At 45.1% G+C, this 26,874-nt stretch overlaps 1 protein-coding gene across 1 annotated transcript in view; it reads right to left on the bottom strand.

The window, feature by feature from the left end:
• SYNE1 (spectrin repeat containing nuclear envelope protein 1) overlaps window positions 1-26,874 on the bottom strand; it is a 1,959,630-nt gene that overhangs the window by 1,530,290 nt on the left and 402,466 nt on the right. The window contains exon 4 of the mRNA XM_085611789.1: window positions 4,887-4,982. Coding sequence (XP_085467915.1) covers window positions 4,887-4,982 — 96 coding nt within the window. The remainder of the gene's footprint in view (window positions 1-4,886; window positions 4,983-26,874) is intronic.

Here is a 26,874-nt window from a genome sequence, read left to right as displayed (position 1 = left end):
CACACGGGAGGCAATCATCGTGCCCCTCCTTAAACTGGGTAGGCCGCCCTGGGACCGGACTGCATACAGACCGCTTGCCATGCTTAACCTGGATTATAAGATACTAAGTCGAATACTCGCTAATCGGCTAATGGCCCACATGTCAACGTTAGTTCACGTGGACCAGGCGGGATTTATCCCGACTAGGAACACGGCAATGAACATAAGGAGATTACTGCATGTCCTGCGGGCGTATACCTATTGCGGGGATGAGGCTTGTATTTTTGCGGTTAATATCGAGAAGGCCTTCGATAGTCTAGAATGGCCATATCTTTTCGCAGTTCTGAGGGTGTTTGGCCTGGGAGACCGCTTCGTGGAACGGACAGCAATCTTGTATAATAACTCCACTGCCAGGGTCCGAACGGGAGGGCTGATCTCTGCTGCTTGCAACGTGGGTAGGGGGACGAGACAGGGTTGCCCGCTGTCACACCTGCTCTTTGTGCTGGCAATGGAGCCAATGGCTGGTCAGGCCCGATTGGGACGTCACTACCAGGGGTTAGTAGTGGAGGGACACTTGCAACACATAGCGCTGTATGCTGACGATCTACTACTATTTCTGGCCGACTCGGAGGAGGCCCTCCGCGGAGCCAAGGGACTACTGCATTCTCTGGGGGAGGCCGCAGGGCTTAGTGTGAACTGGTCCAAGTCCTGTCTTTTTCCGACTCATCCAGGCAGGGATGATACGCAGCCGGCGGAGGGGGTCTCGTGGGAAAGCAGCTGCTTGCCTTACCTTGGAACCCAGATCTACCACAACCCTAACGACATGTTGGAGGGTAATATAGGGCGGGCCATACGTAAGGCCAAGACCTATTTTGAGTTTTGGGGAAAGCTCCCGCTATCGGTAGCGGGTAGGGTTGCCTTGGTTAAAATGGTCACACTGCCCAGGCTCCTCTATTTTTTTGGGACGCTTCCGATCTGGATCCCAACCCAGGTGTTTGCGAAGCTCAACACATTGCTCAAAGGATTCTTGTGGGGCGAGGGGCGTCGAAGGGTGGCCCTGGTCACCATGCAGCGACCCAGAGAAGAGGGAGGATTTGCCTTGCCGGATCTAGAGGCATATTACCATGCAGCGCAGTTACAATGGTTCACTAAATGGGTGGCTGGCCGAATTAGGCACCGATGATGGGCCGGACCCTCCCTTGGCGCTGCTATCCCGGGTGCTGCTGCGCTTGTCCATAAGGAATAGGGTGCTCCCGACTGACTTACAGGTGGTGCACAATTGCTGAAACCGATTGGCCCGGCGTGCGTGCATGCGCACACCCTATGCACCGGAGATCCCGCTAGCGATATGTGAGGCCCTACCACACGGAGGTGATTGGGGTAGACTACGGGATGGGGAGGAGACGGGGATACTTACTGTAGGAGATCTATTTGAAGATGGCAACCTCCTACCTTTTAATGACCTGGTGGAGCGCCATGACCTCCCACGCGGGGACTTCCTGCTTCATGCCGCACTGACAGCAGCCATTAGGAAACACTGGCGGGAGGGGATGGTGGAACCTCAGACCTCGCTGGCCTGCCAGTATGTCGTAATGGCGGCGGGAACGTTTAAGGCGGTCACGTGTCTCTACAGGCAGATTATCCACAGCTTGCGAAAGCCCTTGTCGGCCCTACGTCTCAAATGGGAAGAGGAATTGGGGGAACCCATGGGGGAAAAGCAATTGGGGGAGTTGGTGGAATGGGCCTGGAAGTGTTCCAGGAACACCCGCTTCCAGCGAATCCACTTCTATGTGCTGCATAGGGCTTACCTTACCCCGGGCAAGGTGAATGAATACTTCGGGGTTTCAGCAGCATGCCCACGGTGTACCCTGGAGGGGGCGGGGTTCCTCCACATGTTTTGGGATGGTCCGCTTCTGGGAGAGTTCTGACGGGGAGTGACGTCTGAGTTGGCGGCGGCAACAGAAAGAGGGGTAGCGTTGACACTGAGTTGTTGTTTGTTGCATTGGTTTCCACATACTGCCAGGACCAAAATCACTAGTAAGTTTATAGACCTGGGACTGGTCTTGGCCCAGAGGGAGATCACCAGCCACTGGAAGTCAAGGACTGGCCCCAACTTAGCGCGATGGACTAGGGAGTTAGTGAAATGGGCAGAAGCAGAGGGGAGCTGTAGGTCACGCATGGCCACCCGCACTGGGAGTGACAAATCGCTGGAAATGGCGCGAGCTTGGGTTGCACTGGTGGAGCTGGTAAAACATCCGCCTGGAGATATTGAGGGCTCTCCTGGCCGGGGGGAGCCAGCAGCAGATAACTGAGGCTGGGAGGCACTGATTGCTTAGAGAGCAGGGCGCAGATACGGCGGGTGATCCTGGGTGAACACTTGTCCCTCTGACACTTGCGGTTTGGAATGCATGGACCGTGGAGCATCATGGTCCTGCCCGTGGATCCAGCACTGAACCTTTTCTTAACTCAGCGACATGCCGGGGGGGAGGGTGGAGAGGGAGGGGGGATAGTTGGGATTGGGAGGGGGTGGTTGTTAGAGTTGAAAGCTATAGATGGAGGCCGGAGATATACCAACTAATAGTTCTTGCTGACTTCTACTACGAGACGGAGGAAGGGGTGCCGGGGATTATCCCCCAATCAGATCACATTCCCCAATGTTAGGAGAGGGTTCCTTTTCTCCTTTGCTTGCAGATGAATGTTGATGCATTGTGGAACTGTAATATCCTGCTAAGTACTAAGTTTGTACTCAATCTGTCCACTTGCAGTCTTATTTGGGTATGTTTTTGTGCCTATGTTTTTTGATAACGCAATAAAATTTGTTTGGAAATAGGGTTCCAACCTACATTGGTTCAAATGTTCAATTTCTACTTTCCCAGTAGAGCTTTTGTAACAATACCTTACAATGGAATTTCACACAGAGGGAATCCCACAATTATTTCAATTTGCGCATGTTCGGAAAAGATACGTAGAATTCCAAAGACTTTTGGAGTCACATATACACAAACCTTGTAAATTATAAGATCCGATATAAATGTCTTCAAATTGGATGATATTGATTAGTAAGGAAATAATTACAGCTCATTGGTGTACCTTTGTACAAAATGTCTTACAAGATTTGAATTTCCTACTCTGTGGTCCACATTCAGTATTGAGACAAGTTTAAGAATTTGAGCCAAAGCATGAAAATTGAGGGAATTCAGCCATGCTTGCTCTATGTAATTGAGCATATTACAATTTCTATATTTAGCAGTTTACACTAACCTAACATTTACTGCGCAGTTACACAGATGTTGAACTTTTTCAGGAGTTAGTGTTGTTGCCAAACTTAAAGTTAAAGATTTTGTTTCTTAAACTCCATGTTGAAAATATATTTGAATGCTGAATCACATTTAAGGTCAAATAAATTAGTCAGACATATCAGAGATTTTAAACATTGAGACAGACTGTAGTAGGTGAGCAGAGATGAAAATGTATGCAATGCCGCTAACTGTATTTACATATTTATGCAGCTCCTCCAAGTTTATTTCCATAGACTTACTCCTCGCAGCAAAGTTACCAAAATCTTTGGAAGAATGCACAAACTAAAAGGGATAATGAGATGCACTGCCTCTAATGCCAAGTTTTTTTTCAAAGAAGCAAAATATGATTTCTTTAAAAATCACACAAACGTAGCATAACAATTATGAAATTAGTAGGAAAAGCAATACAAAAGTAAAAACAAAACATGCACTGTATCTTAGATGTGCTTTAACAGCTATGTGAGAGCTTTACATAAAAATATGTAGTGCATGAGATTGAGTACTGGGGGTTGCTCTGCTAAGACTTTTGACTTTGATTCTTATTGTGGAACCTTGACGATTTGCCTGCTTCCTCTATTCTTTGGATGATGTGGCCTGCCCTGGATAGGTTGTAGGCAGCTTGCTGTGTAACCTTTATTTACTCTTAAACGCTAATGATCTCCTGGTTGCATTTATCTTGTTGGTGCCTCCATTGCGGCTGGCCCAAAAGGGTTGAAGGCAGCTTGCTGTGTATGGCTTCTACTATGCATATTGTCAATAAAAAATGACAATTCTAAAAATATGTAGTGTTCAATATTCCACTTCTGTCTCCTTAGGACCCAGATAAGGAGCAGTGAAGCTAACCTTGCTCCAGTATCTCTGTCTTTTACACAATGGGTTGATCCCAAGACAATATAATATCCTCTTCCTAATCTGGGCTACTACAGCCCATGACAACATTTCATAAAATCATTTCTCCTCTGGTCCTTGGGATCACAATAAATTTAAGAAGCACTTCGATTGGCAGTGGTCTGAAAATTGACCTTCGCCAACTCCTGTTCCTCTTTGCATAGGAAGTGAAAATCTCATCTTTATGATTATGTCTGTCAGACAAGAGTCTCTATTTTCACAAACACTTTATATGCTCAAGATATTTCTTAACCCTATCTGCACACATTTTAAAAAATTTATTTTTTGCGAAATTAGTTCTTCCTTAAGCAACATTTTAGCAGGACTTTTCCAATATTCCCATTTTCCCTCTAAACCTTGCATTGGATTGTCCTTGTTGACCTAACTCTCAAAGGTATGGGAAGATACACAAATGCAACTGTTAAGCAAAGGCATTGATTGTAACATCTAAGTGCATTCTTTGGAGAGAATAGTCGTTTGAAAAAAATTCTCAATAACACTTCTCTCAAAATTAACCATCTGTCAGTTAGTAAAAAAAAAAAGATAAATCCACTAGCCCTATTCCTCTCCTACAAATTCATGAACATGCAAATATTATTACAACATGGCCTGGAATATGGCAGCATGTTTCATAACTAAATGGAACTATGAAACAACAGACATTACTTAAAAAAAAGTATGTGTTTACCAAGATAACCATATTTTGTTACAAGCACCTACCAGTTTTTGTCCAGATAAAACTTCTAAAAGGGCTAGCAGCTTCACTCCATCTTTCATATCTTCATAAAGGTCAGTCACAACCATTGGAGGACTGCGCTGTAAATGGGAAATCAAACAATTAAATGTCACAATTCCGAAACCAAAAAGTTAATTTTCAAGACAGCAATTTATCCCACAAGGAGAAAATTTTACTCAGGTAAAATAGAAAATATTACTTCCATATAAAGGGAAAATTTACAAAGTAAAAATGAATTGAAATTATCTCAGCAAAACAGTAAGTAAGGGTGGCTGGTTGTCTTTCCTGAAGCCTCCCTAAGGCCATGGTGAACTCATCTAATGTTTATTGAGGGAAAGTCTTGGTTACTGTATGGTCAGTCAGTCAATGTATAGAGCACCTATGGTATGATCCGTAAATCAATGTTTAGAGCACCAATATAGTTATGCCAGTCAGCATTCCCATCATTTTATCATTATCACCAGAAAGACACATGAGAATATGAAATTATAGTGATAATAGATGCAGAGAGGTGCTGACTCACAAAGAAAAGTAGAAGTCTAAATTTCAGCATACACAGACATATGTTTATATGCAAAACTATACAGGATTTACAACGAATATAACATAGACAGGTACACATATACAATGCCTCATCATGTATTTCTGCATTCGGCCTAATGACCCTCTCTGCGGTTCTGTAAAACAGGCTACATGCAGCACTGCTTTAATAGGGTGAATGCCACTTAGGTGGATAAGCATATAATGGAGGAACTCAGGAAGAAGTAGCGGGAAGCCATTTGGCAGCTGAACTGCCTGAATGTAGACTCAAATCAACATTTTTGATGATCAAAATAATTCAGGAATCATTGTTCATCATCCACATCTAATGGCAGCACCGCCTGAGCAATATAGAGATCAGAGTGGTATGGTAAAATCAGTACCCCATATGCCTGTCTGCTACTCCCCCAAAAATGACAGTTCCTTTGTATTTTGGGTCTCTCCACCCCACCACCTTCCCTGTCTCTCTTTCTTTGTCTCCCATAACTCCCATGCAATGTCCTATATCTTTTATGAGGGAAACTTATGCCCACAAACTTTATTTTCTCATGGAATAATGGGTATGTACCTCCCTGCCCAACATACCCCATCCACCATTGGGGATTGCAAAGCAGTGCCACAAGAGAATCTAGGTGTCCTGCATGCTGCTGTCAGTCGACACTATCATCCACAGGAGGAGAACTTCAATGAAGGCAATGACATTCATCTGCTATAGTCTTGCAAACAAAGCTGTGATGACAGACAAGCTCTAGGTTCTACTCTTTCTGGCCTGCATCCCTTTCATCCTTCAGCTAGCACACATGCAGCAGTAGCTTACGTATGGCACTAGTCTAGGGAATTCATTTCCACCTGATGAATACTTGCAATTCTCATTACCCGTTATCAGAATTGTAGTGATTCCTCTCCAAGAGTCACTGTCTCCCAGTTAGTCTGGATTATCCTTTGCTACTCCCAGCAGCGTATGATAATGCTGCACTTTTAGGGCATGCCTCTACACCACATGCACCTGCGGCCTGCCCAAAACTACAACTCTTCACCTCCACCAAAGATGGCAGCCTCATACATGCATCAAGGCATGAGCAATGCCAGCTGGAAATGTGGAAGGAGTCATTTTTCTGGCAACTGGGGGCTCTCAGAAGTCTTTTGCCTCAATGCAGTAAAGCTTTGAGACATTCATGTAGACAATGAAGGAAAGACTGCAGGAGAACAAAGGTGCTAGAAGCAATTAATTATAATAACCTTAATTGTGAAGGAGTGATAACATTTTTGGTTGAGTATTTTTCTATTTTGTGTTATTATGTGTTAATGGCATGAGACTGTTATGTTCATGGTTTCATATATTATTGAATTTTGTATTCCAAAATAGTGTCATACAAAAAAGAAACTGATTAAAAATTGAGGAAGTGCCCAATAATATATTAAGTAAATAGCTACCAAATATTTCAATTACATCTCAATGTAACAAAAAATCTGGAGCATATATCTTTAAAGAAGTTGACATGCAATAAATTACCATTCATTTTCCATATGTTCTTGTCTTTCTTAAAATGTAAATGGGCTCTTGCCATTTTTGCTAATACCCAGTCTCAATAATCAGGTTTCCCTGTATCCTTTTGTGCAGCGCGTTGGCCCCACAGAGAGTACAACCAATAAATCTGGCTTTGGCAGATGGTGCAATGGTTATTTTTTTTATTTTTAACTCCACATAAAGAGAAGCAAAAAACAGACAACATGCTAGAGTCAAATGCTTGCAAAAAAATTGTAACTCGAAAAACGATTAACCATCCCATTTAATTTTAATGGAAAAGTCCGGATGTACAGATGCGCTCAGAAATAGTGTAGAACCAATATTCAGTGTTAATGCACATCACACAAAAATAAAGGCCTGAATGTGAGTTTGATGGACAGTACTCTATCCATCAGTTCTGCAGACAACATTACCTGTGCCATCCTGTCACACTCTGATCCTAGCCCAGAGGTAATCTCTGTACATTGAAAGGATATCAAGTACAAAATATTTGTGGATGTCCATTGTCAGTTCTGTTGGCTGAGCACCAATTATTTTAATTTTTGGTGATTTTCTGAGACAAACACCCATAGCGGGAATTGGTTTCTAAAAACAAACAAAAATGACCACCGCACCCTGATAGTATTCTTCAAGGGCTTTAGGGGGTATTACTTTCTTTCCCAGCCCCCGGGTTAGTCTTTTCCTGGCAGTGATGACAGGAAACAAAAAAAGCACTAACATTGTCCACCCTATATCAGGCAGGCAATATAATGCCCTTCCTTTGACAGCCCCTACTCGGTCGGGGTCTCAAAAGAAGTTTCCCATTGAGGGAGCCAATGGGGGATCCGTTGGTGGAAAACTTAATGTCTGCCCGTCTCTAAATGAAAAAAATCACTTTGATTTGCTGTAACCTGAAAACACAGTTTAAACAGACAAACATTTTTAAAAAATCAAATTGGATGAAGAATGGAAAAATAAAAGCATCGGTAAAGAAAACAAGCATTGGCATAGCCAATAGGTCTCGCCTTTGGGACCTTATAAGTGTTTAGTTATCCAACACAATATCCTTGGTGCAACAATATCAAGTGTTGCATGGCTAAACACTTATAAGGTCCCAAAGGCGAGACCTATTGGCTATACCAATGCTTGTTTTGAGTGATGGATGTGGTGGTGGACATGGTGGTGGACGTGGTGGTGGTGGACGTGGTGGTGGTGGTGGATGTGGTGGTGGTGGACGTGGTGGTGGTGGATGTGGTGGTGGTGGTGGACGTGGTGGTGGTGGCCATGGTGGTGGTGGTGGACATGGTGGTGGTGGACATGGTGGTGGTGGTGGACATGGTGGTGGTGGTGGTGGATGTGGTGGTGGTTGTGGACGTGGTGGTAGACGTGGTGGTGGACGTGGTGGTGGTGGACATGGTGGCGGTGGTGGACGTGGTGGTGGACGTGGTGGTGATGGACATGGTGGTGGTGGATGTGGTGGTGGTGGACATGTTGGTGGTGGTGGACATGGTGGTGGTGGTGGATGTGGTGGTGGTGGATGTGGTGGTTGTTGATGTGGTGGTGGTGGACGTGGTGGTGGTGGTGGATGGGGTGGTGGTGAAGGGGGTGGTGGTGGATGTGGTGGTGGATGTGGTTGACGTGGTGGTGGATGTGGTTGACGTGGTGGTGGATGTATTGGTGGTGGACGTGGTGGTGGTGGACATGGTGGTGGTGGAGGACGTGGTGGTGGTGGACATCGTGGTCGTGGATGTGTGGTGGTGGTGGATGTGGTGGTGGATGTGGTGGTGGACGTGGTGGTGGACATGGTGGTGGACGAGGTGGTGATGGACATGGTGGTGACATGGTGGTGGTGGTCATGGTGGATGTGGTGGTGGTGGACGTGGTGGTGGTGGAAGTGGTGGTGGACATGGTGGTGGTGCTGATGGTGGACATGATGGACATGGTGGTGGACATGGTGGTGGTGAATGTGGTGGTGGTGGGCATGGTGGTGGTGGAGGAGGTAGTGGTGGTGGACATGGTGGTGGACGTGGTGGATGTGGTGGTAGTGGTGGAAGTGGTGGACGTGGTCGTGGTGGTGGTGGATGTGGCGGTGGACATGGTGGTGGTGGATGTGGTGGTTGTGGACGTCGTGGTGGTGGACGTGGTGGTGGATGTGGTGGTGGTGGTGGACGTGGTGGTGTTGGACGTGGTGGTGGACATGGTGTTGGTGGACGTGGTGCTGGACGAGGTGTTGGTGGTGGGGACATGGTGGTGGTATTGGCAGTGGATGTGGTGGAGGTGGACGTAGTGGTGGTGGACAAGGTGGTGGATGTGGTGGTGGTGGTGGTGGATGTGGTGGTGGTGGACATGGTGGTGGTGGATGTGGTGGTGGTGGTTTTAGTGGATGTGGATGCTTGTGGACATGGTGGTGGTGATCATGGTGGTGGTGGATGTGATGTTGGACGTGATGGTGGACGTGGTGGAGGTGGTGGTGGTGGATGTGGTGGTGGTGGTGGATGTGGTGGTTGTAGTGGTGGTGGTGGACATGGTGGTGGTGGACAGGGTGGTGATGGATGTCGTGGTGGTGGAGGACGTGGTGGTGGTGGACGTGGTGGACGTGGTGGTGGTGGACATGGTGGTGGACGTGGTGGTGGACATGGAGGTTGTGGATGTGGTGGTGGTGGACTTGGTGATGGAAGTGGTGGTGGTGGTAGACATGGTGGTGGTTGTGGTAGATGTGGTGGTGGTGGACGTGGTGGAGGTGGATGTGGTGGTGGTGGATGTAGTGGTAGTGGATGTTGTGGTGGTGGATGTGGTGGTGGACATGCTGGTGGTGGGCATGGTGCTGGTGGTGGACATGGTGGTGGTGGACGTGGTGGTGGTGGATGTGGTGGTGGACATGGTGGTGGTGGTCGTGCTGGTGGTCATGGTGGTGGTGGACGTGGTGGTGGTGGACTTGGCAGTGGACATGGTGGTGGTGGACGTGGTGGACATGGTGGTGGTGGACATGGTGGTGGATGTGGTGGTGGTGGACATGGTGGTGGTGGACATGGTGGTGGTGGACGTGGTGGTGGTGGACAAATGGTGGTGGTGTTGGCGGTGGACGTGGTGGTGGTGGACGATGTGGTGGATGTGGTGGTGGTGGTGGAGGAAGTGGTGGTGGTGGTGGACGTGGTGGTGGTGGATGTGGTGGTGGTGGACTTGGTGGTGGACGTGGTGGTGGTGGACATGGTGGTGGATGTGGTGGTGGTAGTGGTGGTGGACACGGTGGTGGTGGACGTGGTGGTGGACGTGGTGGACGTAGGGGTGGTGGTGGACATGGTGGTGGATGTGGTGGTGGACGTGGTGGTGGACATGAGGGTGGTGGTGGACATGGTGGTGGTGGTGGACGTGGTGGACATGGCGGTGGTGGTGGACGTGGTGGTGGACATGGTGGTGGTGGTGGAGACTATTGGGTAGGAGGGTGCTGGCAGAATGTGGAAGGAGAGGAGGATCTCGAAGGGGGCACATGGGAGAGCAGAAAGAGGCCAATATTATCTGGTTCTCAGTTCTAACATATTTATTCAAAGTATTGGTTTCTAAGGGCATTTGATTCTTGCTGAGAAAAGAAACTTAATCAGCCCTTGAAACACTGAAATTAGTTTCTGTTTGCAGGCTAATATACTCATTCGTACTAGTCAAGCGTGTTTGTGCACTATAAAACATAATGCTTTGGATTGTGTATCGTATTACTGCTTCCAGGGAGTTATCAGAGGAGGAAAGGGTAACCTCCACCATTTAGCGATATCTCTGTTAGCCAGCTGAAAATATAAGTTAATATAGTGCAGAAGAGCACAAAACAAAATAAAACATTAAATACACACAGAGCCAATCGCAGCACGGGCGGGGGAAAAGACCAAAACGGCAGAAGGGGGTAGAGGTGTGGCATGCGGCGTGTCATCGAACTGAAAGGCAACTGACACGGCTGGCATCCCAGACACACACAGCATTTCCCTTGCGGGAGCGAGCAGGGGCACCATCTGTTTTCAACATAATTACAAACAGATGGCGCCAAAGCTCGCTGCCGCAAGGGAAACGCCAAACGTGCACGCGTTGCAATAGAAAGCAATGCAAAACGTGCACGTTTTTGGCCAAAATGCTGATTGATTCCAAAAGGTCCCCTACTACTCAGCGCCTGCTCGCTGCATAGGCGAGACCTAAAAAGTGTTACCCAATAACTGAAGTGACCTTTTTAGGTGGATAAGCATGTCTGACAAGGCAAACTATGGCCCCTCACAGTGCAAGACATCCAATAGATGCCTGGCCCTATGATGTGAGATGCAGTATGCAGAAGCAACACCACACTTATGACAGTCTGCCACATGGTGGCACTGCTTATCTAATTTACAGATGACAATCGTTCTAATGGCAGTTTATGAATACAGTAATCATGCAAAATTACTAATACCGGCATCCCCAGCCATTCGTATAGCTTTGGGGACCTAGAATAATGTGAACTGCCGCACTTGCAGGTGAGAGAGATGGTTAGTAGCTGTTTTGCCAGCGATGACAGGGGCGATGGGTGGTGCAAGCTGCAGTAGCCTCCTGGTCGGGGCCCTGGCACTTATTATTTTACAAATTAACCACTGCTCGTTTGTACATCAATAAGTCTTCTGTTTTTCGTCGTTGGCAATGCATGTCACAATTTCATCATCCTTTTAACCACTTGAGTCCTTATTTGAAAGCATTCAGGAAATACTCCTCCCTCACAACCACACACACAACTGTCAAAACCTGCAGTTCTGCAAATGGTTGTGCAAGCATCCTGCAAGGCTTCCCGGCAAGTTTATATATAAATTTAGCACAGCAATGGGAGGAACAGAAATAAACCGCACCGCCCCTCCTCCGCCTACCCACTAGCCCCCGCTACCCCAGGGGTTCCCCTCAATGCCAACACCACTCGTTTAAACCTGACATATTGCACAGAAATATTTGTCGACAGTTACTCGGGTCAATCAGGTATAACTTATCCGCATTCATGAGATGATTAGCAGGTTGTTTCTAGCTAGAAAGGCTTGTTCACTTAACTTAATACTCCATCCACATGGCAACAAGTGGGATTCGGCACAAAAGGGTCCACTTACTGATGTTTACAGTAAAGAACATTTTTATGACAGAGAGTCAGCCGCATTACATAAACTGAGCACTTCAAAACTGATTTCTAGAGCAGACGAAGAACTGGAGAAGAGCTATTTCATTTTACCACCTCAGTGGTGAATGATTGCTCGTCTCTGCATCTTTACGGTGTGTGCTGCTTTTAGATTGAATGCAGCATTATTTGTTGACAGAGCTAAAGTAAACAAACGGGCCATAACACAATAATACACTCCAAATAACACAGCATAAAAGGGAAAAACAGTTGAAACAGAATCCAAGATAACAAATACAGCCAGTATTACACAAAATCACGTTGCGATAATACAGCACAGAAATACAGCATCACAAAAAGAAATGCATAATACATCACTAGGAGAACAAAATGGCACACAACAAATATGCGCAAACATGTAACCTGATGTCATAAAACAGTGGCAAAAGGTACTGCCTTAACTTACCACCAAGGACATGGAATAGAGCCTGTAAAAAATGTTTTGGGATCTGCACCTATTTTTGTGATCATTGACCTTAGCTTAAAGAAATCCACTTCAGCATCTAAAATAAATAAACAATACGAACACTAATGATACTAGACCGAATAACCAACTGATGAGAAATAGAACTCGAAGAATTATTGCCCTGTAGTGTATCATGTACCCACAGTGGGGAAAGAGTGGTGTGTTGGCTTTCAAGAGCTCAGGCAGTAGACCCTGTGTTCCGTGTTGAGTGGACTCTTGCTTTCCCCGTGTGACACTGTTAACTTTTGATGGTGGTATTTTTTCTTTCAGTTTACCCAGTCATCCATGTTCCCTGGCTTCCTCTTCTCCTACCCACTAAGGATGAATGAAATAATTCCATCCATTTCTAAAACACTCATTACATTCAGAAAGGTCTCCTTTGATTGGCAAAGATATCCATGTGTCCTAAAGGTGACTGACACTCATTTGGTCACTCAACACTTCATCCTAGAAATTCCAGACCAGGAAGCCCCATGAAGGGTGGGTTGGCGAAGGGTGTCTTCCTGTTGAATCCTCCTGTGGCACCTTCTCCGTTCTGAGCCCATTAGGGTCGAAGGATAGAAACTCTGACGTGTTTCACCTTTTCACACCCTTGTAGCACACCCTTTGCCACTCCTTTTGTTGTGTAGCTGAAATGCATTATTCCACAGGTTCACTTATTTCGGCCTTCTTGGTACAATCGAGTGGGTTAGGTCAGGCAATCCCCTCTCCTGGTACAGTATGGCTGACTCAATTAATGCATAAGGTTGCTCCGTGCCACACATGGGTTGACACCTGGCAGCATATAAAATGGCTGGCTGTTTGTTTAATGTCAATTTCTAAAGGCATGAATTCCACCACGCGGTTTATGGTTGCTCCTCTGTCACTCCTCTGTGGAGTAAACAGTGCTTACGCTGTGGCTGGTTGTATAATGCTCATTTTATGGGTTGGTCCCTGCTACTCCTGGGTGAGTGCCTCAAGGCTTATGCCATGGCTGGTTCCATAATTCCTATTTATACGTGTTTGCTCCTGTGCTGTTCCTGTGTGGATTCCAGCGCAATACCGTAGTGGGGCACTTTCCTAGGCTCATATTCAATGTAGTTTACACATATCTATCTATGTATCTATCTATCCATCCATTCATCTATATATTTTTTACTGAAAAAAACTAAGGTTAAATTGACCTAATAGTAAGTTCTGGGAATTATATTTTACATTAGGTTAAAAAAAAAAACTTCAACAAAACCTTACTTACCATTAAACTAAGACACTGAAAGCTATTTATTACCTGAAGCCCCAGCATGCACTGCTTATGATCTCACATATGACATCAATCATGCCATGTTCAATGAAATCATTGATGGCATTACTAATGACACCACTGATGACATCATCTAATGAGTATGACAGTTTGCTATATGCTTCTGCGACCTGTTTGCGCGTGCAAAAATTCCTAAGGGCCATGTACAAGCCCTAATTAACGAGTGGCAATTCATTTGCAACTCGCTAACTAGGATTTGCGACTCGCTATTTGGAAGGGGCATTCCCTTCCTAAAAGCGACCGCAAAGCCATGTACCAATGTTTTGCGACCGCAAGTGTGGTTGCAAAACACTTGCAAATTACCACCCTCTTTAAGAGGGCGGTATCGGAGTTGCAAATGGGAAAGGGTCCTCAGGGGACACCTTGCCCTTTGTGACTGGCTCCAAAAATATTTTTCAAGGGCAGGCAGTGGTCCTAGGGACCACTACCTGCCCTTAATAAATGAAACGAAAACATTTCATTTTTTTTTTTAATGCATCCCGTTTTCCTTTAAGGAAAACGGGCTGCATTAAAAACAAGCATTAAAAATGCAATAGGTCTCGCCTTTCATTAATATTTGCTTCGCTATACAATACCATTAGCAAAGGAAATGGCTTTCACTTAAAGGCGAGACCTATTGCATTTTCAATGCTAGTTTAAAGGAGGCCTCGAAACGGGTCTCTATCGGGCACTCTTTTGTTCCCTGGCACAGGCGGTCTGTTTTTTTCTGGACTGCAGTGACAGCAGGCACATGGACGTGCACGTGCTGACACTGCTCACTTCTCACTAGTGGGGAACTTACTTACGACATGACGTCATGCCAGCTGAGCGCTGCAGAGAAGGGAAATCCTTTAAAGAGAGTCATTTTCTCTCTGGATTTCCCTTCTCTATTTGAAACTCAAGAGCAGCAACATTGTCGTGGTGCCACCAGGGTATTAACTGGAAGCTTGTTCAATATTATATACAAGCCACAGTTGCTGCTTATTTATAAACTGCAACTGACAACCATTAACAAAACCAATAGTCCCGACTTGTAGGTATGATGTTACTTGTTGGATCATATATGTATCTGCAATGACCCAAACAGCAAAATAAAAGTTGGGAGGCACACTATGCTAAGCACAGATTTTTAGCTTACGTGTTTAAGCCACGCCCTTAAATACATTGACCACGCCCCTTTGAGAGGACCCCCACCCAGTTTTTTTCATCCCACTTAAAGCCCATCCTATTCAATGAGTGCATGAATAACTTGAAAGTCACTTTAGAAGAATCAGCAGCCCCTGCAGTATTCCCCTGAGGAACAAAGATCCTCAATAGGACAAAGCCTGTAAAGGCGCCTCAACAGAAGTAAAATGAACAGTGGCTTTTGGTGCCTGAAAATGATGAAAACGAACACCAAAGTCATAAAAGGTGAGAGTCAACTAAACAAGCATAGGGTTTAAGAGGAAGACTAGCAAACTAAGAAGCAAATACAACAGTCGGGGAATAACATTCAGCACACCAGAAACTATCAGCCTTTCTATGCTTCCAAAAGCCAGAATAGGGGTACGGCTTGAAACATGTTGACCTTTAGGAAATCAGTATCATAACCTACCTTTTTCCTAAATCTCCCCCTATCCTTTTTAATCATTCCGACTGGAGGTAGGAATAAAATAGGGTATACCAACCAGCCAGGTATTTTTAAACTATATCACCACCCCACTCATTAAACATCATCTTTAATCACTGTAAAAGAAAATAGTGCTCCCATGCAATTCGTAGTTCGCAGCATGTCCCGATCCGTAGCGGATCAGATGTACCCAATGATGAAGCATACTACCAAGGGGAAACCCTGTGGGTGAGGGTTTTACAAGAAAAACGTTCTTTTTTCTTTTATAGTGGAGAGTTACTATCTATGTTGATGACAGAACTGAGTTTCTCTGTTTTTGGAATGACCAATAAAAAGAGGGACTGTATACTTGGATACATCGGACAGGCCGTTAACAAAGTATTTTTACTTGTTATTTGTGTTTTTCTCATGTGTCTAATTTTGTTTTACTGTAAGAAAACCTTCACACTTTTGCACATTTGGAGCACCTATGTTTAAGTCAAGTGAAATATAGTCATTGAAATTTGCTTACTACTTGTCATTAAATAAGCTACCCAGACCTATGTGTTTTTCGGATTTATTCTCGTACATGAAAAGAATTTGTGTGGTATATATGTAACAAGCATTTTTATCCAACACAACCGTTTGTTTATGTAGTACATGATGACCTGGGTCTGAGAAACACAGAGTCACCACATTGATGTTTAACGTTTGTCGTCCTCATAGGGCTTGTGTGTATGAAGGTGTGGACCCTTCATGGAGAGTTGCCCACAGAACAAATACTGTGCATAATAAGGCCTCATCACTTAACAGGGTTTGAGAGTCTAAGTGTAGTGGCTCTCCATGAAAAGTTGTGTACAGAGAGACAGCTCCGCGTAGTAGGTGCTTAGCGACCTGATTAGGCATGGGTGTCCACAGCGAATGGTCCCTCTATGAAGAGTTATGCACAGGCAGAAGGCTATGTGTAGTAGGGGCTGGGCCACCTATTGCGGAGTGGATGTCTAGGATGAGTGGCATCTCCATGATGAGCTGTGCACAGCACAATGGTTGTGCATAGTAAGTAGGGGCTTGGCCACCTAGTGGAGCTTGGGTGTCTGGAGGGAGTGACCTCTCTGGGTAGAGCTGTGCACAGAGTGAAGAATGTGCATAGTAGGAGCTTTGGCACCTAATGGGGCTAAAATGTCTGGGTGTTGGGGACTCTGCTTGAAACTTTGTGCACACGGCAAAGGATATGCATAGTATCTAATGGGGCTAGAGTGTCTAGAGGGAGTAGGCTACAGAGTAAAAATTTGCATAGAAGCGCATATCTTTATGTAACTGATACTTTATATGATTCTGCACCATTTAGTGCATTTCTAAATTTCAAAAGCTGTTGTGTTCTGTAGAGTAAACTGAACAGAGGATTAGTGGATGATGGCATCAGTCATATCATCAGTGATTCCATCAATTATGTCATTTGAGATGTTATCAGTGATTTTGTCAATGATATCACTGAACATGTCATAAGTGAAGTAATATGTGAGGTCATTAGCATGAATGGCGGGGTGCAAGTTATAGTTGGCTCTGTGAACCACAACTGGTGAAAGTTTGCCTAACTATAACTTAACTATAATGCCACTTTAACCTTTGTTTTTAGAGTGAATTTCTATGGTTCTTTAATGTAAAGAGAGAAATTATTACCAGACCTAACTATAAAGTCGCTTTAACCTTTGGTTTTTCCAGTGAATTTCTAGGGTATTTTTAACATACATTAAGATCTAATTAAAAATAATAAATCCACAATTTCTTTCCTTACTGGGGACCAGGAACCCCATCGTAGTACTTGACTCTCTTAGGGACGCCCAGCAGAGCAGCTCAAGTCCTACTCAGGGAAGATGGTGTGGGATATTATTCTCCATTCACTGACACCCTCAATAAATTATTGTCCAGTCAGTGCCTTTTCTTTTAAAAAGGAAAAGTGTATTTATTACACAGACACTACAAAATACTATGCATTAAATTACAAATATGTACATCATGGTACTTGTAACTACCTTTAGTGACACCCTAAAATCACACTTGAACCATAGTGGATAATGACCCTGACAAGAATAATTCACCCCCAAACCAGATGCAACAACACAGCTCTGAAAATGTTTTAAAACATCATGAACTTTTCCTGGGGTCACGTTCAATAGGCCACAAGAAAAATAAGGATATTTTTAATAAATAACTTCTAAGGGGGTGCTCGACTCCCTGCAGCCTTCCACAACACTCTGACTACATGTAGGTGGTGCCCCTTCCCAGATCAATGTGATACGCAAACAAATGATAGACAGAATGCTGAATAAATCACACATTCACCCCCAGTCAAAATATCTGGGTTAAATCCATTGTTCTTCTGCTCACTAACCACCCTGGTTTGGACCCAGCTATATGCAAATCAGTCTTGACCCCATGCCTCATGGGAACAGTCCAGCCCGAACTGCAAAGCCAGGTCCTCCTTGGACTGGTAACAAGCATCCTGGGACCGGTTTCAGGGTATTACCCTTTATCAGCCAGGCTAGCTTGAATCCAGTGGCAAAGTGAGCAAGGGGTACCGCTCGAGGGTTTGGTCTTCGCTGTTTGCTGCTGCCTGGATTCCTACCTTTGATCCTAACACTTCCACTACGCCTCGCGGCCCCCGCTTCGTGGGAGCCGCTCGAGGGACTTGGACTCTGTTGCCTGCTGCCTGGATTGTCATTAGCGATCTGACTCCAAGCTGCCCGGATTGCCACGCTGTGCCTTTGATTGGCGAGGGGGCGTCGCTGGACGTTTGGATTGCTGTGAGCACCCGGCGCGCTCGGGACTGCGAGGACCAGGGTGCTGCGCGTGACGCTGACCAGCTGCACCTGGTCCTCTTCCCGACTCCTCCCCCAACACCTTCATCTCGCATCGCGGCCTCCTCCCCCAACACCGCTTCCCCTCGCCTTATTAACATTCCTCCGCCTATACGCGCCAGCGGGACGCGCGCGGGTCCCAGCGCGGGGCTAAGCCCGGGCAAAGGGCGGGCCGTCTGAGGCCGTACAAGGTCGGGTTGTGCCACATTCCTTGCATCCAGCTACGCCCCATTAGTTAAGTAGACATTATCATTACCATTAATCCCTTGTTTTTGGGGGCCTGTGCTGAGTGTGTTGGGATTCGATCTGGACTGAGCTCCCGTTTGTAATGTCAACTCGCTCCGGTAAAAGTTTGAGGGGGGGAGGTGGGGGAGGGGAGGGAGACGGGGGGAGTATGATTGGCACCATGGATCGTTTTATTACCCGCGTGGCCAATGTAATCGATAAGGAAATTGGCATGGCTGAGCGCCGATTGTCGCGAGGGCCCCTTGGTACTCGACGTTCATCGTTGGGACCGTTAGCTTTGGTGCCTTCACCTGAACGTAGTCAGGAGCCCCCTTCCCATGTCCCCTTTCCCCTGGACCATCCCCGGGTGGCAGCCCTGAGAGCCAATATAGATGATCTTGAAGTGCTGACAGATTCTGTACTTCAAGCGGAATATAATATGGCCACAGATTTAGTGATTAGTGAGGCGGACACTATGCTTTCTCCCTTGGCCAGTTCCCCTAACCATGCAAAAACAACTGTTGTTCCAGCCTTAGTGGTACAGGCGGAAACTCACCCTGTCCCTATTAAAAGGAAAAGGTTGCTCACCCCGCAGAAAGGTAATCTGGCTAAAGATTACAAGAGACGCAGGCAGGCTGGTGCCAAGTTGGGTGGCCCTCATAAGAAAGTGGGGCGAGATTCTTGCCCGCCGCAGGGAGATATAGAGGAGGGTATATCAGGAGGGACAGTGAATACTGGTTGTGGAGTACCGTTTGGAGGCCTTTTAACACAACCACTCCTGGACTCCCAACTTGTAACACATTTAGAGAAAATGATGAAATCTTTACTTCTCCCGGTGTTGGACAAAATTGGGGGGCTCTTACAGCGGGTGGACAAAATGGAGCAGGAAACACTGGATAATTTTTTCTCGCTAAAATCATTCATCAAATTACAGTTGAGGAATAGGGAGGTTGGCCAAGGGAGAGGGGATGACAGTAGGGAGTCATATATAGTGCCTCAAAGTCCAGCCCTTACAACAGGCACCCCAACAGTTGTACTGGAGGTGCCTGTTTGTGCCCCACAGCCTACCCCTACAACTGCAGGGTCGGGAAGGAAGTCTGGTCCGCTAGCAACTAAAACCGCAAATAAAACCAAGCCCACTAAAATATCCAACATTAAGTTAAATAAAAAGAAGACCTGTCCCATAGCTTCTGGTACTGCTTCCAAAGATAATCCCATTACCCCTGCCTTTAAGCTTGCGGCTTCTAGCCTATCCATGATTCCAAACCCTGAAGCATCCAAGCCTGTAAAGGCCCGCACTTATCTGACAGGCGAGGGATTAAGAGAGGGAAGGGTGAATAACGTCAATCTCCCCCCTGCCTGCCAGCCTTACGTAGCTGTCTTGACCGGGGTGCCTGTGCTTAGCCCGGGCAAGCGGGAGACCTTCGAGGATTTGTACAATAAGACTCTTTTTTGGCTCAAAGAAAATAGGCCTTTGCCTAAACCTTTGGAGGGACGGATCATACATGTTAGGAGAGTTGGTTGGATTGGTTCTAAACAAAAAACGATAAATGGGGATTGTATTATTGTAAATTTTGACGACCCAAGGGTGGCTAGTTATGTATGCAGCGGACCCCAGAGGATGTATAGCCCACTCGCCTGTGGGGGTCAAATTGATATACATGACCTTAGTTACTTCTATTCCCCTAACTTGCCTGGGAAGACAGTTGGTTATTATGGGTGGGAGGAGAGGGACGGCAGCCAGTTCAGTGGACCCCACCTCCACCCTAGCTTTTCTGACAAGCCTCCATACCAGCCACGAGATTGGCTTTTGCAACATTATTGACATCCTACCTGCCCAATATGGGAAACACACTTTGAGGTAATAGAGGAGTTGCCAAACATTAGCCAACCGACTGATGTGGAATTGGTGAGGTCTCCCACTTGTACTCCATCTAATATAAATCCCCCTAGGGAACAACTGCAATCGCCTTTGCCATGTCCTAAACCACTTGCCCCGTCCTTCCAAATTAAGGCTGCTTTGAAGGAGGTCATTACATCTAAAGAGACCATGTCGTTGCCGACCATTGAGGCAATTGCAACTACTGCTAGCGCCCCCCTCGCCAGTAATTTGGAGCTGGGGTGGGAGGAGGGAGGCAGTGCCCCATTGAAGGTTGTTAGTTGGAATATAGCAGGACTCGGACGGAATTTAGGTATGCCAGATTGGAATGCCATGATTGAATCATATGGGATTTGTCTGTTCCAGGAGACTTGGTCCCTGGAACCTCAATATAAGATGGGCTATACCACCTATTCTGTCCCCGCTATACGCCCAAAGGGAGGGAAAGGCCGTCCTTCGGGAGGGCTGACAATCTGGGTGAATATTTCCCTGCGATATTCTATCAAACTTATTACTACGAAGTCTCCTGATCTCCAAAGGCTAACAGTCAGAGGCCCATGTGGTGGGAAAGTACTCGAAATTTTGAACATTTATGTCAGAGGAGCACGGGGGGGTTCTTCTACGTTATCCTCAACTGGCCTTGATGAGGAACTCAGAAATATCAAATCTGATGCCTTTATCTTGTTAGCGGGGGATTTTAATTGTACGTATGAACCCCTTGCCCTGGACGATGTGTTGGGTAATAGAGAAGATGATAATAGGAGAGGTATCCCAACATTGCAAATTCCACCAATCAGGAGATGGAATCAAGATGTTATTGATTTCAATGCACTCTGTTTGGAGTATGATCTTAGAGCCACTAATGGTAGATCCAACTCAGACCAAATGGGGGCCCACACGTTCAACAGAGTGGGGCATTCCTCACGGATTGACTACATTCTGCTGAACTACTGTTTATGGCCCTACTTGTTGGATATGGTGGTCTTGCCGTCTACTGATAGCGACCATAATCCATTGTCTCTATCCTTGTGCCCCCCTTGGTTGGGCCACTCCCCACCTCGATTCCCTCACACGTGGAGAGTTACACATGAAGTATGCCCTTCAAATTGTGGTAGGCGCCTAAAATGGAACAACTTTTCTGCCAGGGAGTGCAAGATCCAGGAGGTAAACTTAATAATGTCAAATGTTCCTCAACGTCTAGATTCTCCTATTCCTAGTGCACAGGAGATCTCATTATTGTTTGACCAAACTACGCATGCCCTAGGTGATTTATTTTTAGTCCACACTGTGGGAAAGAAACCTAATACAAGAGGCGCCTCAAAGGGCAATGTCGGGTGGTTCACCCCTCTCTGCCGAGAGGCTAAAAGGGAACTAATTAAGGTGGTTAAATCTAAGAACAGAGCCTTGATTAGTGCTGCGAGAGGCAACCAAAGGAGAATTATAAAGGAGGCTAAAATATCATCGGAGGATCAGTTTTGGCACGATTTAAAGGCCGCTAGCACAAGGAAGGACTCTAAGGGTTTTGAGGATTTACTAAGAGCAAGGGATAAGCCCGCGGACTCATTAATAACATGCAATATACCAGAGGACGCGTGGTTTGACCATTTTTCCAAGCTCTATACTGTGGTTCTGAGTGCGGAGACATGTTTGACTGAAAGTTATTCTGTAGTACCCTGTGAACTCACTGAGGAGCATTTGTTCACTGTCAAGGAAGTGGTGGGGGCTATTACATGTCTTGTCCCCAATAAAGCTGCAGGCCCGGATGGCTTGCCAGGGGACTTGTTACGTATCAACCCAGTAGAGTGGGCGAAACTTATCGCTGCTCTTCTGAATGCTAGCTTCAGTGGGGCAACTCTCCCAGGCTCATGGAAGTGCGCTGAAGTTGTTCCCATCTTTAAAAAAGGGAGTCGGTCCGACCCCGCCAATTATCGCCCCATAAGCCTTTTAGACTCCTCCCAGAAAGTGGCAGGCAAAGTGGTTTTAGGCAGGTTACTACAATGGATTGAGGAAAAAAGTATTCTTTCTGATTTTCAGGCCGGTTTTAGATCAGGTATGGGGACGATAGAGCAATCCTTTCGGCTTTTGATGCTCTATTGGAAAGTGGTTGTACTGGGCAAGGGCAGTCTGTATCTCGCCTTTATAGATTTACGGACTGCCTTTGACCTGGTCCCGCGCAACCAACTTTGGGGTGTGCTGAATGACCTGGGCATTCCTCCTTACCTTCTAAGCTTATTGGTAAAGTTGCATGCCGACAACTTTGCGCAGATCAGGTGGGGTAACCAGGGCCAAAAAACAAATCGAATACCTGTAAATAGAGGAGTAAGCCAGGGGTGAGTTTTAGCCCCCACTCTGTTTTCTTTGTATGTAAATGGAGTGGTGGACTATCTATCGGAAGTTCCATCGGATGCACCATCCCTGGCCGGTAGAAGAATACCTACTCTCCTATTTGCAGATGATACCCTCCTGATCTCCAAAACCCCGGTAGGCCTGCAGAGCCTGCTATCTAGCTTCAAATGCTTTTGTGATGTAAGGGGGCTAGTTATTAACACTGGGAAAACAAAGTATCTAGTTCTCAACCCTCCGAAAAATACAATTAAACCGCCAATTTTAGATGCTGTTTCTTTAGAGAGGTTTACTGAGTTCGACTATCTTGGTATCCGCCTCTGTGATTCGATGAGTTGGGAATGTCATCTACACAAGATGTTGCTGACTCATAAAAGGGTATTGGGTGTCCTTCTTAAGGAACAACGTGCCTCAACCCTAAAACCCATTGCACCAATCCTTGACATTTACAGGGCAAGGGGTGTCAGCGCAGTTTTATATGGGGCCGAACTTTGGGGGACACACAAGGTGGATCAGTTGTCTCGCTCGGAAAGCACGTTTTTGAAAGATTTAATGGGGCTTCCTTATAGCACCCCAACCCTCCCACTGTTATTAGACATGGGGTTAAGATCAATTAGCGACCAGGCTAGGCTCCGCCCTCTTCTTTTATGGGCAAGAATCTGGAGAGTCCCAGAGTTGTCTTGCTTTGCGGACGGCCTAACTGATGTGCTGGAGTCGCCGGGCTGGTCCAAGATCCATTGGTTGAGAGAAGTCAAGCGTCTTCTTCTCAACATGGGTCTTGGCAATGCCTGGGTTAATAGAACTGCTCCCCCAATATCTGTGCTAAAGAAATTATACTGGAATTGGGTAGCTGATAGCAGATCCAGTAATTCTAAATTGTGTAGAACCTCCTTGGACTTCCTATTAATAAAAGATATGCCCCTTTGTGAACCATATTTGGATATTGTCACAAAGCGCTGTGATAGGGCATTGTATTTTCAGTTTAGGATAGGCCTACTTTCCGTCGGGGAACTTACTTCTAGGTGGAAGTACTCGACTCAAACCACCTCTATGTGCCCATTTTGTGAGCACAGGATAGAGTCAATCCAGCACCTGTTTTTTTAATGTTCGGCCTATGCCCTTCCCCGCAGTAGATGGTTAAAACCACTATGCAGAGAACTTGGGACAAGGCATTTTAAGGAGGCCTTACGTGTTTTAAAAAATGATCCACGCCCACTTTATGCCTGCGGCATAGCCAAGTTTCTGGGTTGGGCCTGGCGCATTAGATCATCTAGGCGTTCCTATCTTGTTTAATTTGTTCTTAAATGATTTTATCTAATTTATTGGGGTCATTTGTATAATGAATTGTGTGTTAATGTACTGGCTACTTTTATTGTCTTATTGTTCTGTGCCAAATGTACTGCTTTTAAAGATATTTTTTATATCGAAATAAAGCCTATGATGATGATGAAGTGAGCAAGGGACCCTGCACAGTAGCCGTTCCTTTCCATAGTGCCATAGAAGCCCTTGAGTGCTAAGGCTTAAGGCCTGAGATATTACACTACTAATTTAAACCTGGCCAGCCCTTGAGCTGGATTCAATGATCACCACTGAATTTGAATAATCATAATGTACACTAATTACTAAGAGTGTAGATTTTTAATACCCTTGTATAACAGGTTGGAACTGATTCTAATTTCATATTTCAAAATGAATGTAATAATATTTGGTAATGGTTTCCAATACTGGGACATTCTGGACAGGATGCAGAGATGTGAACTAGCTGAACCCCTTGCTGAACACAAGCATTTAGGCCCTCATTACGAGTGTCCCGCTATCAGAAGTGATAATAATTGTTCCTTATAAAATCTGACATTGAAGTGATTGAAAACCTGAAGATGATACAAAGTAGTGACATTTCTCTTGTGAACTTATTGCACGCTCTTGCAGTGCTGAAAACAAGGATCCAGTTCCATTCTAAGATTGTTGTAATTCTGATTCTTCAAAATATTGAATTTCTCCAATGCAGAGGTATTGAAGTGATCCCCATACTCTGGGAAAATTGAATCTCTAATTGGCACCACGTTACCCCGAATCTTGCAATTTCTGACTATCACTTGATGCCTTTAAATGAGCTAACTACTGATGATTTAAAAAGCCTGCATGTGTCTGTAGTGAATGGACAAAGATCAGCCAGGCATCTTGGGTCTAGTATCCCCGGAATCTCTCCCGCTGCAGTAGAGCATAAGTACATGAAATAGAACAGGCTAGCTAGTACACTCAATAGTACTTGTGCATCGGGTCAAGAATCAAAGCCCCTTCATTAGCAATAACATAAAAATGTTTTACTGGAATGCAGCTGGCCTAATGACTACTCCAGAGAAACCTGCTTAAAAGCAGATATGATCTGCATCCAGGAAACCTGGCTCTCTTTGGATTTTTTGTGTGATGACTATTTTGTCTTAAGTTATAATGCTCTTCATCCTAAGGAAAGGACATACAAAGGGGAGGGATAGCTATTCTGTTGAGCAATGATTTAAACTGGGAATATAAAGGTTTTGAAGACCCATCTAATCTCTTTAAGGCTATAAAGATTGTACCATTTTTATATGGAGGTGTGAGAGTTCCATTAGAAGTGCTGAATTATTATATTACCCTAGATAACAGCTATAATAATAAGCTTCTTGATATTTTCTCCTTCTTATCGAAAATTTGTAACAATGAGGGTGATCATCAAGTTCTGCTAGTTGGAGACTTAAATTGCAAAGTATCCAACCATTCCATTAACTTATTCTCTGAAAATATAGAAATAAGTCACATTTACTATTCCACCATTATTTTTTTCCCCCAAACTTGAGATCTGATAAAAGAGGGCTTTCACTCCTTGACCATTTAAGAAAGAATGATTATGTGCTCTTAAATGGTAGATTTATTCAGGATTCCCCGACTCAATTTACTCAAGTGAAATCTCAATTGGAAATTATATGGACAATGGTTCAATTTACTCATAAATCACCACAGGGAACATCTATCATTGATTATATTATTGCTTCCTACACTACTGTTCAACTTTTTACAGATTTGAAAGTTGTATATTCCCCACCCAGTGACCACAGACTACTTGTTGTTTCCTTAGAATGTAGCCTGTACCCTTTAGGACCATGGAAACAGGAAACGTTTTTATAAGACTTAGGGTAGGATGCAGTGACTCCCTTCTAAAATGTTCAATTTAAAAGGGCTACTTGAGGGAGTTATCTATGATTTAGACATTTGGAATACGGACATCCTTAATTTCTTCTCCCAATTTATGAAACAGATTATAAAGAATGACCGTCCGATACACCCTAAGTCTTCTTGTAAAGTGTTATGTCACTCATTGCTTTCTCTGAACAGGGAAATCAACAGGTTGATACAAATGCAATTTGTTTCCTTTTCAAAGGAAAGAGACAGATTTATCTCCCTATTGAAGAAAAGAAGGTGGCATTTGAAGGTTGGTCTTAGACAGCAGAACATTGAATGTAGGGGGGTCGATTTCAGAGAAGTGGCTTTTAAGAAAAAATGCTAGAAAATGTTGGGCGATCATTGCCGATTGTTGTGGTTCTAAAGTGAGGTCTTATCCATCTCCTATTCCTGAAGAAATTTGGAAAGGCTTTATCCTCTCATTATATGCAGAGAACCCAGAAGTTATAATTCAGTCTAAAGATAGACCAGCTGGCCTTAAGTCCATACCTGGTAGCTGTGGTCCACCTTCGTTGGGTAAAATTGAGTCCTCAATCAGTGCATTGTGATCTTCGGGCACAATGGAACCTGACGAAGTCTCAGTCTCAGTTATTAAACAAAAGGCAACCCTCTGGGCAATGATTCTTCAACCGTTTTTTGAATATTGTTTTCTTAAAGGAACAGTCTTTTTCTCATGGGTCGGAAGTGTTATCATCCCATTGTATGAAAAAGGGGATAGAAACCCGCCTGCCAATTACCGTCAAATAGCCCTGTTTGATGCAGTTGGAAAGGTCTTTACCAAGTGCCTATTATATCACCTTAACACCTGGTTATAGAGAAGCATGATCATTCTGTTGGAACAAACTAGCTTCAGGAAACGCATGGTATGTTAGATAACATTGCTGCTTTGCAGCTTATAAAT

This window comes from Triturus cristatus, chromosome 6 (assembly GCF_964204655.1).
Source record: "Triturus cristatus chromosome 6, aTriCri1.1, whole genome shotgun sequence".
NCBI lineage: Eukaryota > Metazoa > Chordata > Amphibia > Caudata > Salamandridae > Triturus > Triturus cristatus.
Note: the sequence above shows the minus strand (reverse complement) of the source record. Positions and strands in the feature narration are given on the sequence as shown.